General features: G+C 36.5%; 1 protein-coding gene across 1 annotated transcript; it reads right to left on the minus strand.

The window, feature by feature from the left end:
• Positions 1-8,400: 8,400 nt before the first annotated feature.
• On the minus strand, positions 8,401-9,850 carry LOC143536694 (zinc finger BED domain-containing protein RICESLEEPER 2-like). The gene is made up of 5 exons (XM_077030630.1): positions 9,773-9,850; positions 9,256-9,640; positions 8,971-9,147; positions 8,556-8,851; positions 8,401-8,463 (listed from the first exon to the last, which is right to left on the minus strand). Exons 1-5 carry the CDS (start codon positions 9,848-9,850, stop codon positions 8,401-8,403), a joined length of 999 nt encoding a protein of 332 aa, XP_076886745.1.
• Positions 9,851-17,293: the final 7,443 nt, after the last annotated feature.

Below are 17,293 nucleotides of genomic sequence, written 5' to 3' on the forward strand. Positions count from 1 at the left end.
TCATGAATTTGGGAAGACGACCCGTATTTTGTAAGGTAGACATCATACATGTTTGACAAGGTGGTGTTGAAAGCATTCTTTAAAGTTTGGCTATAATAGGGGTTTTGATCGTCGTTTAACCCAAGCTCATCACAAATTTTTTCTATTAAAGCTTCAACACCACCAACATTGATGCAAGGGTTTAACGCAGCAGCACATGTCAAAACAGCGGGTAGTTGTTGAAAATATTTTCTAAATTTTTCTTTCATTTTTACACCCATATCAAAATAAGGTGCACCCCTACAATCAAGTTCACTCAACTTTGTGCACATGACAGCAATTTTTGGTAAAGCAATGGGGCTTGTTGGATAGTAAACCCCGGATAAACTAGTTGTGCAAGATTTAAAAATTTGAAGGACCTCCGTAACGATCTCAATCAATAACCAGTTTCTAGGATCATATGGTGCACATTTACCCCTACTTGACAAAATTTGATGAAACGCAATTAATGATTCTTTTTGTTGGATGGCTTTCTCAAACATATTACAAGTCGAGTTCCATCTTGTTGGACAATCCCAATTTGGCCCCAACCATTGACAATTAGCTTCTACACAAAATTTTTTGTATCTTGAAAATGTTTTATTGTTGCTAAAAACATCTCGTAACATTCTTTTAAAACTGTTTCTTTGCGTTTCGATCACGTTTAACCCATCTTGCACGGCCAAGTTGATAATATGTGCAATGCATCGGCTATGAAAAAACGCTCCATCACAAATAAGTTTATACTTTAATTTTAAATGGCCAACCGCGGCCGTATTGTTGGACGCGTTATCAAACGAAATTGAAAAGATTTTATCTTCAATCTTGTATTGTCGAATGACTTTATCCAAGATTTGAAAAATATTTCTACCCGTGTGCGGGTAATCAAACAATTGAAACGCAACGGTTCGTTTCATCATTTGCCACGACTCGGGGTCAACCCAATGAGCCGTCACACAAATGTATGAGTCGGGCAAACCATGAGGTACCGACCACACATCCGTTGTTAAGTTTACACCAGTTTGTAAGTTTGAAAAGTATGAAATTAGTTCAGATTTAGCGTTTTTCCATGCTTTAAGACAATCTCTTCTAAGGGTCGAACGACTTACGTGTTGGTAGCGTGGTTGAACATAGTTTTGCATCATCTCCGTGAATTGTGGGTTGTCGAAGTGGTTGAAAGGAAGTGTTTGTTGAATCACAAAGTTTGAAAACTGTTGACGTACCGCTTCAACGTCGTACGTGTGACCCCTCCTTGATTCGTCATCTCCGGCTGCGAACTACTCCCGCTTCGTCCTTCAAGGCCTTGCAAAAGGGCCTTTGTACATGCGCTTTTAAAGTGGAGTTTGCATCTTTGCCATAAAACTTCAAACAATGTTTGCATCGAGCTTTTTGGCTACCGTTAGACATTTCGCATAGGTCGAAATGTTGCCAAACATCATGGTTTCGTTTCGTGGGGATGACCCGAACGACCGTTTCTCCCGTGTTCGAGGCACCCATGTTGACGGATGAAACAGCACTTTGGGAGGCCATGATAATCGACAACGAAATAAGAGTGGTATACTCGAGTATGAAATAAACGACTACGAAATAAGAGCGTATGGAGTGGTAATGTGGTATAATTGAGCGTGAGATAACAAAATAATCGCGTATGAAATAAACGTTTAGAGCGTTTGGAGTTGTATAATCGAGTGTGATCTTACCAATACCCAACCTAAACTATATATAGATGTTTGTGGAGGTAAAATGGTAAAAAAAAAAAAACGGTCCAAAAACAAAAAAAACGGTCATATAGCCGTTACAAACCGGTTTTTTTATAAACCGGTTAACCGGTTTTTCCATAACCGGTTAATAAAAAAAACCGGTTTTTCCATTAACCGGTTCGTTAACCGGTTTTGGATCTAGAACTTGTAACCGAAAGACGAACCGGCGGTTTCTAAACCGGTCAAACCGGTTTTTAAAAAACCGGTTTTCGTAAAAACCGGTTTCCGGTTTAAACCGGTAAACCGGTTCCCCAACCGGTTTTTTTGGCCATCTCTAGTTCCAACCTTAACAAAGGTTCAACGGTGAAACGGGTATTTTATTCTAAGCGTTGGCCCAAGTGTTAAGTTCCTGGTGGATAAAGTTTCCTTTTATGGAAATGTTACTCTTATACAATTTATAATGTCGATGATGTGTTTTAAAGTATTTACTTTAACTTCTAAATGTGTCAGTTATCTCGTTTTACTTGACCGGGTTTTAATAAAGTTTATATATTTAGAAAGTTCGGGCCTTAGGTTCGGTTGCGGGTTACCGTACGACCATAAAACTATATAATTTATTCATGTCAATAACATAATTGTTTCTGGTTGGAACGTTAGGCCTCGGGTTTTCAAAAGTTATCAATACCGGTAGTCATCGGTGTTGTCGGTTTTTAACGATAAGCCTTAAAAATATAGTTTGCATAAACCAATTTCCTTATAATTGAAGCTCCAAATTTTCCAGAAACTAAAGGTATACAAAAAATATATTATTTTCATGTCTGAGAATTCAGCGAGTTTGGCGCTGTAAGGACTTAGTTCCAGTACTTTCGTTTAGCATTCGTTTTGGCGAAAACCGGGCTTTAAACTTCGTTAATTTTAGGAAAATAAGTAAACACTAAAATTATGACTTTATTAAAATATAATTACTGAAAAAAAATCAGAACCTTCATATATTTGTATTTTTGAAACTGCCCGTTCGGTTTATGTCGGTTCGCACCAACTAACGGTTAAATGCCAAATCTTGTCCAAAGAGGTGTTGTTTTTCCATAAAATGTTTTATACATTTATACTAATTATTTTAAAACATATTTTTCTAGAAAAAATGTGAATCTTACATTTTTGAAGCGTTTAAGTCTTAAAAACCGGCCCGTTCGGTTTTAAACGAAACAACACTTTAAAGTTTGCAAACGGGCCCGCTTTGTAAATCCAATTTTTCTTAAACATTTCATAGCTTATATATACCTATTTAAAATTAAAATCTTCTATTTTAAAGGTTCGTTTTATATTTTTCGGAAGTTACGGTTTAACTCGATTCTTTGTTCCAAAAACACCCTTTTTAAACAAAAACCCACTTTTAGCCATCAAACTTGTTAAGGCCAGTTATGATGCATAAAAATAAGTTGTTTTATCATTCCTCGGGTTTTAAAATCATGCTCTTGGCTGCACTAATGCAAACATACCCGGTTTTGGCCCGTTTAGCTTCTAGTTCGATTTTTAAGGCGAGGTTTCGCGAAAACCAGTTCCGGGTCAGATTATTATCCTTCAAAATATCATTTTAGAGCTGTAAAATAATGTTATATTCTTATTTATGTTTACGGGCTTATTTCTTAGTTAAACGAGTTGCAAAATGCGGTTTTAAAAGGTTTTTAATGTGAGGTTTAGAGTTGTTTTTCGGGGCTGGTTTTTTGCAGTTTCTAGGGCTGGTTTTTAACAATTTTAACTTCTGGAAATTATGTAAAAATTCAGCAGCTGAAGCGGTTACTTATCGGTGTGTTTTTCAAACTAGTTTGCCTAAAAAAGTATTACCGAATGTTGGTTTGAAAGGTTTTTAACGCACGGTTTAACATTAGTTTTTGGGTTGGTTCTTTTCCAGGTTTAAGGACCAAAATAAAATGATTTTAACTTCTGGAAATTATATTAACAGTTCAGAAGTTAAAAGTCGTTTATTTGTTCGGTTTTCGAACTAGTTCGTCCTTAAACGAGTTACCGAATGACCATTAATTTGGCCTCGGTTTTGGGGCTGCATGACATGTTATTTTTAAGGTTCCAGACCAATATCTAGTTCTGCAGATTCTGATTATTTAAACAAAATTTTAAAGTTTGGCTTTTGGCCCGTTTGTTAGTTTAAAAACATAGTTTTTGTTTGTAGATTCTAAATATTCAAAGTGTTAATTTACTAATCCATTTAATCAGATTTTAATATGTTCGTTAACAAGTGTTGAGATAACTTTTAAGCAAAGTTATTTACTGATTCGTTCACAGGTTTAACACGGAGTCAAAGCTTAGAATAATTTATACATAGAAACGAACATAGGCTATAGAGAGACACGAGAAGATTAGGGCTGCTGTAAGTGACCAGAAGATTAGAAACAATCGAGTATGGCTCAGAATCATAATACAATAATGTTATGACAAGGAATTACCGATTTTATTGATCTTGGGCAAAACCCACGAATATAGAGAGTTTGGATTGCAGTTTCCCATGGTATTTCTTGGCTTATTCAGAGAGAGAACAAAGGGTTGAGGTGTTGCAGGAAATGAAGATCAATATATTGATATAAAGCTTAAGGTCAGAGGATTTCTTGGGTACTGAGGACATGCACAAGGTCTGATTGGGGCTTTAGAGGATGAACGTGAATGGGGGGGCAGGGGTGGTTGATGGATTCTGTAGAGATTTGTTTTAGGATTATAATAAACTATATATTATATTTTGTTATTTTATAACTTATATAATTAGTTTTTGATAAGGTAAAGGAGTGTTTTTATTTTTATAAAAACATAGTTTATGGTAATTTTTGAAATACCTAATGGGTCTTAAATCTCATATTTCGGTTTTTGTTGTGTTTGATTCAGTGACTGAACATAATATAGAATGTTGTTTGATGTTTGAGTTATGTATTTTGAATACTCGGTAAGATTAAATGCTTGTTGAAATGTTTCTTAGAATTTTTGAGTTATTAGTTTCGGGTTCGTCTGGGTTAAAAGAGTTTCGGTTCGTTTTGTTCCTGTTTGAGCCAAACCTATCGACATACGGTTCGCTTCAACCAACGTTATGTTCGGTATCTAACGATAAGTTTTTTTTATAAAAAAATTTTGCACTACTTTTGGGGTTGTCACAGTGCCTTGCACATTTAATGTGCATGCACATTTGCATATTTTTTTTAATTATTATTATTATTAGCTTATCTCTTAATATTTAAACCAATTTTATCTCTATCCCAATTGAATTCAAACTTTCCACCCTCACTATAAATAAAGCCTCTTATTCTTATTATTTTTCACACCAAATCACATTATTTCTTTTCTCTTTAAACATAATCAAGTAAGTTTTACATATTTTCTTTGTTGTTCTTTATATTTCTTTGATTTTGGTTTTGTTCTTATGAATTTCTTTTAATTTGTTCTTATGTTTTGAGTTTTATTTTGAATCTTCATAATTGTTCATATACCCTCACCATGATCATCATAAACTGTTAATAAAACCCTTACTCTTTGCTCTAAAAGATTATGATGATCATGTTATTTTAAGAAATCATAATTATTTGGACTATTGGTTTTTATTGGTCTAAAGTATTTCATTTTTGCCGGCGCTGGTCCCAACTATCACTTTAACTGCCAACGGTCCCAACTTTCACACATGTGTCTGCCACCAGTCCATGACTAACCGAGTACTAACTCCGTTATGTTTTAGATGACGTGTCCATCCTACGTGTTAAAAAACCTTGACGTGGCTGCCTGCGTGTATATTAATAACAAAAAAACCCTTCTCCTCATTCACAAATCTGCAAATTAAAGTCAAAATCAAAACCAATTCAAAGCCCTGGCACTCCGGCTCCCTCCGCTTCAACTTCATCCCCGGCGGATCGCCCCCCAGCCCCCGGGAGGACTTCCAGTTCAATCGCAAAATCCACGCCGTTATCGGCATCTGCCACTGCCCCAACAATCCGGCAATCGACAAGCGGTCATGGTAACAAAACGTCGGTATGTCCACACCGGCAACCGAACACGCCTGCAACACCGTCATACCTTTCGGGATCTTAACCGGATAGCCGTCCACAAAGACCTCGATGACGTCATCCGGGTTGGGGAAATGAACCCTGGCTCCGGCAATCGGTGTCCGCTTCAGGAGATCCGGTTCGGCTGCGAATTCGGGTTTGTGGAGGTCCGGTGTTGAGGTGATGGTACGGAGGAGTCTAGGGTTTGTGGGTATGAGTTTGGATCGGAGAGCTTTGGAAGCTAGTAACCCTAACCCCATTGGTTTTGATTTTGACTTTAATTTGCAGATTTGGAAGCTAGCTCGAAACCATCCAGCTTCAAGCAACCTCTTCGGCTCTTCATCCACCACCGGCGTAGCCAATTTTGACCGTTTTAACGGCGGCGTAGGCGTACTGTAATCATCTCCGTCGTTAGCAACGTCAAGAGAGAAGAATTCAGGAGCGTTGGTTTCCGGCAACGGCGTTGAGATTGTGGTTATTGGAATGTGATTACAAAGGACGAGGTAATCTTCGTTGTCAGGTAATTCCAAAGCCAATCAACACATATAAATTGGGTTTTTTGTTATTAATATATACGTAGGCAGCCACGTCAAGGTTTTTTAACACGTAGGATGGACACGTCATCTAAAACATAACGGAGTTAGTACTCGGTTAGTCGTGGACTGGTGGCAGACACATGTGTGAAAGTTGGGACCGTTGGCAGTTAAAGTGATAGTTGGGACCAGCGCCGGCAAAAATGAAATACTTTGGACCAATAAAAACCAATAGTCCTAATTATTTCTCAAAATCTTATACCAAAGTATAATTTTTCCATGAACGACTATGAATATTTTTATGATCTTCAAAAACCCATAAAGTTATCATAACTAAAAATTATATTTACATAATTGGTCCTTATACGTTCATAAATGCCAATAAATATCCTAAATTATAATATTTATACTTTAAACCCTATACTTTCATAAATGTTAATAAACATCCTAAACTATAATATTTACACTTTGAACCCTATACTTTCTTAAATGTCAATAGACACCCAAACTATATGATATTATACTTTTAACCTCGTACTTTATTATTTATCAAAACCATTCTAAAACATTTGAGTTAGTATACAAATAGAGTATAAACCGAGTATGTAAGCATCTGACAAGCAAACCGTTCTGTCAAAGGTAAGAGTGGCGTAAATAATCCCATTGGACCCGTGACTCTTACCTGGGAATCAACTTGCTGGAGGTCATCCTCTTGGTTTAGAACATTCTAGTATGTGACACTATTAACTAATTTAAAAATCATACTTAATCTAGGGCATCCCGTAACCGGTTCAACAAACTCTTGCTCATGTTGGTGTTCATCTGTCAAACAAGGTGAGTTCATAGTCCCTTTTACATGCTTTTAAACGTTTTATACTTTGGGGTGGAAACATGCAACTTATTTGTTCAATGTTTTATAAATGCTATTTGATTCAAGCTTTTTTCATAATATTCATTGTGTGTGATCATTACAAGTGTATACATATTTGCATTGACAACCATTAACTTGTTAAGCCCGTGGTAGTATGATGATAGATCTATTGGCCCGACCCGCCCACTCAGGCCTCGGGTAGAGGCCTGTGTGTTCATAATCCGACGATCATTAAACATTAAACATAATAGTCTAATCGTGGATTCGACGACTTGCTAAACGTGTCAAAGGTTTGGTTGTATTCACAAAAGTATACAAGTAACTTAACACATATGGAATGTTTTCAACATAAAACTTATTTTAAAACCTATGGTCTCACCAACTATTTTTTAGTTGACACTCTCGCATGTTTTTCAAGTGATGGGAATTAAGTTATGAAGATTCTTGAAGTTTCATATAGGGGATGAGTCAGACTTAGAAGTTTAATGATTAACTATGTCATGCTTTCTATTTGGATTATATTTGGTTTCAACAATTTGTTAGTTCATTTTAATATGAGTTTTTACATCTAATACTATGTGCATGATTTCAATCTATGCACGCCCCGGCGTTTCCGCCTTTGGCCGGGGGTGTGACAATGTTCATGTTCATTTGGTTCGTTTATCGGCCTACTATTGAATGATTAACCTCTTATGCATGTTTGTACTTTTGGTTTGGCTGTAAATGGCTGGTCCTAAAATAATAATGGTTTCAGTACTCCGTTAATATAAAAAATCAACACACATGCAGGTAGGGGTGTTCTTCGGGTTTTTTTGCCGGGCTTCGGGTTTTTCGGGTTTTCATGTGTGAAAATATAAACTGAAAACCAAACCATTCTAGTTTCGGGTTTTACGGTTTTCGGGTTTATTGGGTCGGGTTAGATCAGGTCGGTTTGATTCGGGTTTCGGGTTAAGTGAAGGTTGTGAAAGGGCTGGTATGATTTAGAAAAAAAAAGTGGGGTTTTTGGTCATCATAGTGTACAATTCCACTGAAATAGTATTATGAAACAACACCTCTTATATGAACATAATAGCACTTAACAATAGTTATATTAAACAATAAGAGTAATCATTTAAATGAAAAAAAAAACAAAATCTCAATTCATAACAAGCAATTGTTAAATAGAAATACCATGTCCCAAACCAAAACGTATCAAAATCAAATAACAAAAATCCAATGCATTAAATAAATATCATATTATGTGTTCATTCTTCATTCTTCAAATTGACGTGGCCCACTTCATGTTTTATGTTCCTCGTTTTCCAATTCTACATCAAATAAAAGTAAATTAAAGTAAGTATTACCATAGTTGCATATTAACATGAACAAACACTACAAAACTATTTAGCGATAAAAATACCTTATCGATTTCTTGAATTGTGTTCCAATCTTCTTCGGTCAAGAGTTGGATGCTTAAAGTAGAACTATCCCGAAGCCAGTTTTGAGTGCAGATTAAACTCTCAACAATCCTAGGAGTCAAAGAACTCCTATACGGTTCCAAAACCCTCCCACTTGTGCTAAAAACTGATTCAGAAGCCACTGTTGACACTGGAATGGCGAATAAGTCTCTAGCCATCAAAGACAGAATCGGGAATCTTGGGCTATTAACTTTCCACCATTCTAAAAGATTGAAGTTCTCCGAATACTTTTCAAAATCTTCTTTCAAAAATTTGTTAACTCACCAATAGGTTCAACTCTTTGTGTAATCATCTGTTCCCTTAGTTTGTTTCTGAATGGTTGGCTTGGTGTCGTGTCTTCAGGTTTATCACGTTTACCTAACACCGACGAACCAGACGACTCGGCAGTACTAGAACTTTGGGAATGAATTCTAATATACTCATTATATAACTCATGCATAGAATCCATAACAAATTTTATGTTCTCATCCGCTAACTTTTTCCCATAACGATCGACGAAAAGTAAATCCAAGTAATATTTTTTGTTCCTTGGATCTAAAACCAACGCAAAGTATAACAATAAGTTAATTTTTTGTATATTCCCATAATACTTTTGAAAATTTTCCTTTATTGCCATTGCAATCTGACATAGACTAGCAGTACCAATAGCTTCATCTAATATGCCACGAGTGTTATAGATCTCTTCAATGCACGAGTTTGACGTTACATAACGTGTCCCCGAGACTCTCAAAGTAATATCATAAAATGGTTTCAAAAAATGGCATAAATCTTTACAACTTTGCCAATCTTCAGTTGTAAGTTCCCTGTAACCCGCTTTTTCAAGTTCAATTCTAAAGACAGACTCCTCAATATCATATCTCTCAAAGGTATTCTCATAAGTCTGTGCAACTTCCAGCATAAGGTAAGTGGAGTTCCATCTAGTTGCTACGTCTAAAACTAGGTGTTTTGTTGTATCGGCATTAACAATCTTAGCAAACTTGTCGAATTTGTCAATCCTTGATGGTGACTGCCTAATCCACTTAACCGCCTACCTAACTTTATCAACCGACTTGCTAACTAGTTTAATTCCTTCTTGGACCACTAGGTTTATAATATGTGCAACACACCTAATGTGTCTCCATTTAGCATTTAAAAGGCACTTATTAGAATTTTGGAATACCCTTTTCAAAATGTCTATTGCAGCATCATTTGCACTAGCATTATCAACCGAAACCGTTAAAATATTTCTATTCCCCATTCATTTAAACAATATCCAACCATTTTCCCAATATCTACACCACGATGATTCTCTTGGGTACAAAATGTCAAGATTTTGCACCTTAATGTACACTCGTTATCTACGAAGTGGGAGGTGATACACATGAAACTAGATTGTTGATTAGAAGTCCATGTGTTTGTTGTCAAACAAATCCCAACATTTTTTTTAATAAAATCACGAACTTTTGTTTTTTCTTCTTGAAATATATGATATATGTCTTTTGTAATTGTACTTCTAAAAGGAACTTTAAAGGATGGTTGACATAGACTCATAAAATACCTAAAGCCCTTCCTTTTCACAAAACTAAATGGCAGTTCATCTACTATTATCATATAGGCTAGGCCATTCCTAATGGTTTTTTGTTCAAACTTCCATGTGGTCATTTTATTTTCAGCCCCAAATACAATTTGTGTTTGACCACCATTGTTTTTAGCTTTGTACGGTTCACATTGTGTTAAATGGTTGCTAAGATTACTCGTACCTTGAGTTTTTGACGCAGTTGTACGAATGATTACAATGCATACATCTTGCTCTTTGAACCCCGTTTACATCTTTGTACTTTTCAAAATCATTCCACACTTTCGATCTTGTTTGATAAATTTAAGGTTTGTTCATAGTTGGCTGAGTTGGTGGAGTCTCATCATCATTGCTATCAAGATTAATCCTTTGTTCTTCAGCCGCATCGAATGTTCCTGACATCTGTAACAAAATAAATAAATATTAAAAAATTAATATTTTCATGTTTTTCAAATTTTAGAAACTGAACATGTATTAAATAAACTACATCATGTTTAAACTATATCATAAATTAATACTTCAATATAAACGAACATTGATCGAGCAGAACCTTGAGTTGGATGTTAGATATATTGTATTTGTTCATAGGGATGAGCTCGGTACCGTACAGGTATCGATCGGTACTGGTACCGAAAATACCGATCCTGAAAATCACAAAATCTTGGTACCGGTACCGGTACCGAAATATTCGGTTCGGTACCGGGATGGTACTGATATTGAAGGTAAAAATTCGGAAAATACTAGTACCGTCCCGTACCGTTCCGATCCCGAAACTCAAAAATTTGGTACCGATTCGATACCGACGGTACCAAATCGGTACCAAATTTGCTCATCCCTATTTGTTCATATAAAATACTAACATTGATAGTCTAATTTCATAAATTGAATAGTATTCAAACAGAACCTTGAGTTGGATGTTAGACAAATTGTATTTATTCATATAAAATTAACTAATTTGGCAATTAGGAAGAATAGTGACAGATCCAATCAGACACCACGAAGAAACAATCATGACACCACGAATGTTGTACCAGTGACTAACATTGATAGACTAATTTCAATGTAACATTAATCGAGCATACCTTTTGCAAACTTTTTTGATTGAAACTTTGAAACTTTGAAACTGTATTGCCTGATGAAGAAACTAATGAAGAAACAGAGTGTGTCATATGCATCTATTATTATTCTACCTTTGAATTGTATTGTTGGTATAATAGGTAAAGATTCATACCTAGAAAATTTCGGCATTTCAAATCGCTACTTTCTCAAGTTAATCGGGTTAACCCGAATTGAGGAAATCCTATCCAAACACCAACCTAAACTATTGCAATCGGCGGGTTACGTGGTATCTCGGGTTCGGGTTATGCGGTTTATATGTGTCTTTGGTTCGGGTCTATTCGGGTCGGGTTCGGTTCTCGGGTTCGGGTGAAAATTGACAGGCCTACATGCAAGGTTAGCTGCAGCCCGTGTTGCAATTGATTTCACATAATCCACATACCAAAATGGAGTCTTGAACCATTTTTTTTTATTAAGACTACACACCAACCATAGCCCTTGCAGGTTTATAACATTGCAGCACACAATTAATTACATTATTATAAAAGATTATATATTCAAAGTAATATTAAAAAAACCTGAATAAACCCGTGTAACACGTTGGCTAATAGCTATTAGTAATATAAAATTTAAATAAGAAAAAGCAGTATATTAGTAGTTCTAATATCAGTCAAAAAAATTAATATGGATAATTACCAAAATGTTCCATTTTACCAAACTAATTTCCTGACTAGCCCTTCTGTTTTTGAACCAATCACATCCAGACACGCATACACTTTAACAATCGGGCCCAACCGTTTTTAAAAAAACGACTGTTTAGTTACGGCGTCGACCATTTATTAAACCGTCAGTCTGACAGTTTGAAAACCTTTAAACGGTCGGTCTGACGGTCTAATAAATGGTCGGCTAACAGATCTATTCAGTTGGGCCTTCATTGTCACACCCCAACCTAAGTCGGAAATGCCGGGGTGCGAACCGTGGTTCACAGCTCAAAAGGTACTATCATACATAATAAAATATGACAATATCTATTTAATTTATTTATTTCAAATTTCAAATAAAGTGCATAAGTTTCAAATATAACAATAATAAATCCAAATTAAATAATAGAGCAAATATTCTTTATTTTATTTCATAAGGTCTTTCTATGCGTTCGTCACCTTAGCTTTGAATCAATTATTAACCTGCATATGGGTAGAAAATAAAGAGATTTGTCAACAACACATGTTGAGTGAGATGATCACCAGTTTTCATGATACATATAATAGTGTGTGTGTGTGTGTATAATATATGATAAATACGCAAACAAAATAATGTGAGTAATAATCAATTAAACCGTAAGCAAATAATGAGTCAGTTGACCATTCCTAGCGAATCGGGCATTGGCTACTAGGACTAGCATACAAGTGTGATTGTCGGTTAACCATGCCTCACGAACACAGCCTATGGCTACTAGGACGGAGTATGATCATACTATAACATGATTATGATGGACCTCTCTGAATATGATAGCATATAAACACTTAAACAAATAGCAATTAACATTTAATTGAAATACACACAATATTAATGTTTGCGAGCTTGTATATATATAATGAAAATATGAGTTAATTACGCATATGCCCTATAAACGTTGGAAAACAGTAAATAAAAGGGGAATGATATCTCACCTTATTGCTTAGGCGAGTGTGCGAGAAAGTAGAATAAAACACGATTAAACGAACGAACCGTCCTTTAACGTACTGACTGAGATAAACCGAACAGACCTGAAACTTAGATATAATAAACTATGATTAAAATCGAGAACATAGCCGCTGGAATCCATCCAAACGGATATCAAGAAATCCGGTTATGAGATTTTAACGTTTAACCGAGCTGATACTGACCATAATCCGAACAGCGAGTCGGAAGTCGAGTTTTGGTCAATAGCCTTAAAATCTCGAAAAAAAAATAAAAGTCTTCTGGACCGAAAGTCATCTATGACCAGAAGTATGAGAAATTGATTGGTCAAAGTTATTGACCAATACGCCATTAAACGGGTTTGAATCGAATTGACCCATCAATACCCCTCAATCTTAGATATTGATTGAGGGCTATTGACTAAGGAATAATGATAGATGATTTACAGTAAACAACTTACCAGGAATGTGTAAGAATCGATAGACAAGTGAAGTCAAAGGTTGATATTATGGCAAAGTCAAACACCAAAGCTTGTATCTTCGAGTAATATGGCAAAAACAGAGAAGAACTTGAGGGTATAATGAGGGTGAAGGCTGGGATATAATAATTGAGGGTTTAGGGAAGTATTTGGCAGATGATTGATGTCTTGTTTATATAGGATATGCAAGCATAAGTTAATTTTAGCTAATAAGCTCGATTAAGAAACAGAATATCGTTTTAATGACTAAATAAACTATAGAATCATCAAAATTCATTCTTGATGAAGGGGTTATTGAATGTGGATAAGTACCTAGTCTAGATTAGTTTTCTTGGGGCTTAATTGATGTGATTTGGTCCAAAAATAACCAAGTTAGCACAAAAAACGAACTAGGAAACAAAATAAGAATCTATGCAGGCATGTGGCCGCACCACACGATCACCTCACCCTCCTTGGCCGCACGACGCGAAATGCCTAGGTGGGGGGGGGGAGTTGCGTGGTTTGGCTGTTTTGATCCTTAAACTTGTTAGAGTGTTAATTTTTTATGTTTTAAGAGTCGTTAAGCAATAAATGACCAATTTAAATAACATAGAGGGTAGGAATTGAAAATGCATGAAGGAATAATTATAAATGTTTGATTTTATTAATAATAAAGATCCGAATAGCGTTCCCGAGTTGGGTTAAATGTAAACGAATACAAATACGGAAAGTTCGAGATGTTACATTTATATATATTCCATTAGGCCTTCATATGTACTCCATCAACCAACAGATTTATTCCGGCGGCCTTCATATCTATTCCGCCGAGCCTTCAAATCTATTTATTTGGTTCCTTCAAATCTTTATGTTTAATTTTATTAAATAATTGATAATATAAAAACAAAAAATCCAAATAATCGAAACATTATTTTATTTTTTAGTGGAAAATTTAAGGGCTAAAGGTAACAACCCATACATTCGGTAGATCTTAAAATAAAAAAAGATGCAAATTTGGGTGGTTTGCGACAATACGCAAAACCTCAACATGAGTAACACTCATGCCTATTGTTTGACGGTATTTGTTTTCAGCCATTGTCAAGATTTCTGCTTTATTCCATATCTTGTAACCGTTGGTGAGAATATTGTTGTAAATACCTAAAAATGTCGACATTTTTTTTTCAAATCATGCCCACCGCTTGGCAAGTTGGTGACGGGTTTGGACGCTGTCGACACCCTGATGTTGTAGAAGCGAATAAAACTGAGTGGTAACCTGGTCCAAAACGGTATTAGAAGTTGTTGTAAACTGTCATCATTACCCAAGTGGTTGCCTGATCCCAAACATAATTGATTATAAAACAACTAATTGTCGTTGTTAGTGGTTGTTGTTAACCTTTATCATTAACATAAATTGAGATACTTGTGATGAATATTTTCAAACTTATATTGAGATACATAATATACATATTATAAAATTTCAACATTAACATAATCTGAGACAATATTACATAACAATGTTACAAACAACCTTACATCAAATTTATTTCTAATTTTATTAAAAAAAGAAAAATTGGATTTTAATAATCCAAACTATAGACCTTTGGCCAATATCAATCCCAACTATCACTTTTACCTATGGCAATCCCAACTATCATTTTTGTTACTAATAACAATCCCAGTCTAACAAATTGTTATCTCCGTTAATTTTGTTCCGTTAAGTTAGTCTCAAATGACCGAACTACCCTCATTAACAAATAATAGTAAAAATTATAACACCATCTAACCAACCTCATTAGTCATATCCTTTGACCTAACTTCACCGGAAAATTGCGATCTCCGGTAGCCACCGCTGGACCTAAATTTACCGAAACTAACTCCATGGGAACTTCGGTAACCACCGCCAAACTTGCAACTCGACTAAATCAACGAATAATCATAAACTAAACTCATAGACAATGTTAGAGACCTCATTCATTTGGTTCATATCACACCCGACGTACAACGCATAATCACAAAGTTCAATGTGAAACCCTACTCCCAAATTGGCTCAGATCTATCGTCTGAAATGATGTTAGAGACAATCATCATCTTACCGACTGACCACCCGACAAAGAAAGAGTGAGAAATCTGGTTGCTTGTGACCGGCCCAACACTCTTCGCTGGAAAAACGCGAGGAAGACAAAGAGGCGAGGGTTTTACTACTGTGGAGATGGTGGTTCATGGAAAATGCGTGGAGAAGGAGGCGGAGACCGGGGATATAGAGAATGATTGCTGGAGTTGGTTTTGCGGTGGTCGTCGGAGTGGAGTTCTACTCGTTGTATCTGGTGATGAAGGTGAAGTTTGGTCCAGCGGTGATTACCGGAGTTTCCATTTTCCGGTGAGGTGAGGTCTGGCGGTGGTTACCGGAGTTACCAATTTTCCCGCGCCTTACAACTCATATCGTCACTACTAACTCCAAGCTATGAATTCAGTCATTCAGCTACACGTTTTATTATTATTATTATTATTATTATTATTATTATTATTATTATTATTTGTTAATGAGGGTAGTTTGGTCATTTTACGTTAACTTAATGGAACAAAACTAACGAAGTTAGCAATTTGTTAGACTATGACTTTTATTAGTATCAAAAGTGATAGTTGAGATTATCACCGGTCAGAATGATAGTTGAGATTAATATTGGTCAATAGTTAGGATTATTAAAATCCAATTTTCCTTAAAAAAAATAGGGGGGGGGAGCGGTGGTTGAAGTGTGTGGTAGAAGTAAACAACTCCCAATACCGTCTCGGATCACGTAATCACTCGGTTTCGTTTGCTTCTTCAACGGCAGGGTGTCGACAATGTCAGAACCAGTCAGCAACTTGCCACGAAGTGGCGAGATATAAGAACAAAAACATCGACATTTTTAGGTACTTACCACAACATTTTCACCACAAGATATGGAATGGAGCCGAATCATGACTAAAAAAAATACCGTCAAACAATATGCATGGGTATTACCCACGTTGAGGTTTAGTGTATCGTCGCAAACCACCCAAATATGTACCTTTTCTTATTTTACGATCTAACAAATGTATGAGTTGTTACATTTGTTACATAGATTATTACTATTATTTTTTCAATGTATTGCAGATGTTCATGGCGAAGAAAAACGTAGCGGAGAGACAAAATCTACGATGAAGAAGGTGAAGGAGAAGGTTGACAAGTTGAAGGCTACAATCAAGCATGGGCATCATGGCGGATCAGAGCTCAAAGATGAAGCAGAAACGGGTAATTATTAATTACTTGCTGCTTTCAGTTTAGTTTAATTAATGTTTGTTAATGAATTTTGGCAGTGAATAAGTCATCTGTGGTTAGGAGTGGTCTGGTGGAACCCACTGTTAGCCGAGGATCTTTACGCCACTCATTCCGATATACTAGACCCCCCGGTGAGGTCGTTTGCGCAGTGGCAGGACGAGGAGAAACGCGGTTCGCCCCCGCCACTGTCCACAAATTACGCAACTCATCACACCGACCTGCCGCACCGGGATGAAAATAGGGAGCAGTTGATTGGAAAACACACTCACGTGCAGGAGGAGAAAGATGATGCACCACCGCCACCACTGTCCACCGCTTTCGAAACTCGTCATATCGACATGCCTCATGGTGACCATGGGAGGGTGCAGTTGAAGGATGAAGAGAGACGTGATGCGCCACCACCGTCGACAGGTTATGGAAGTCTTACGGACCGCTATGGCGAAGATGTGAATAGGGAACCGTTGATGGGTGGTTTTGGAAATCCCACTGGCGTGGAAGAGATGGGGAGACATGGAGCACCACCGCCACCGCCACCTCCACCTCCACCTCCCGCGGGTTACCAGATTGACCCGTCTTATGATCAAGTGGTAAATAGGGAACAGCTGATCAGGGAGGGGGGATATGCACCACCGCCGCC

The sequence above is a fragment of the Bidens hawaiensis genome, unplaced genomic scaffold (assembly GCF_021521415.1).
Source record: "Bidens hawaiensis isolate Kalapana, Puna unplaced genomic scaffold, B.hawaiensis_p1.1 tig00010894_1, whole genome shotgun sequence".
Lineage (NCBI taxonomy): Eukaryota > Viridiplantae > Streptophyta > Magnoliopsida > Asterales > Asteraceae > Bidens > Bidens hawaiensis.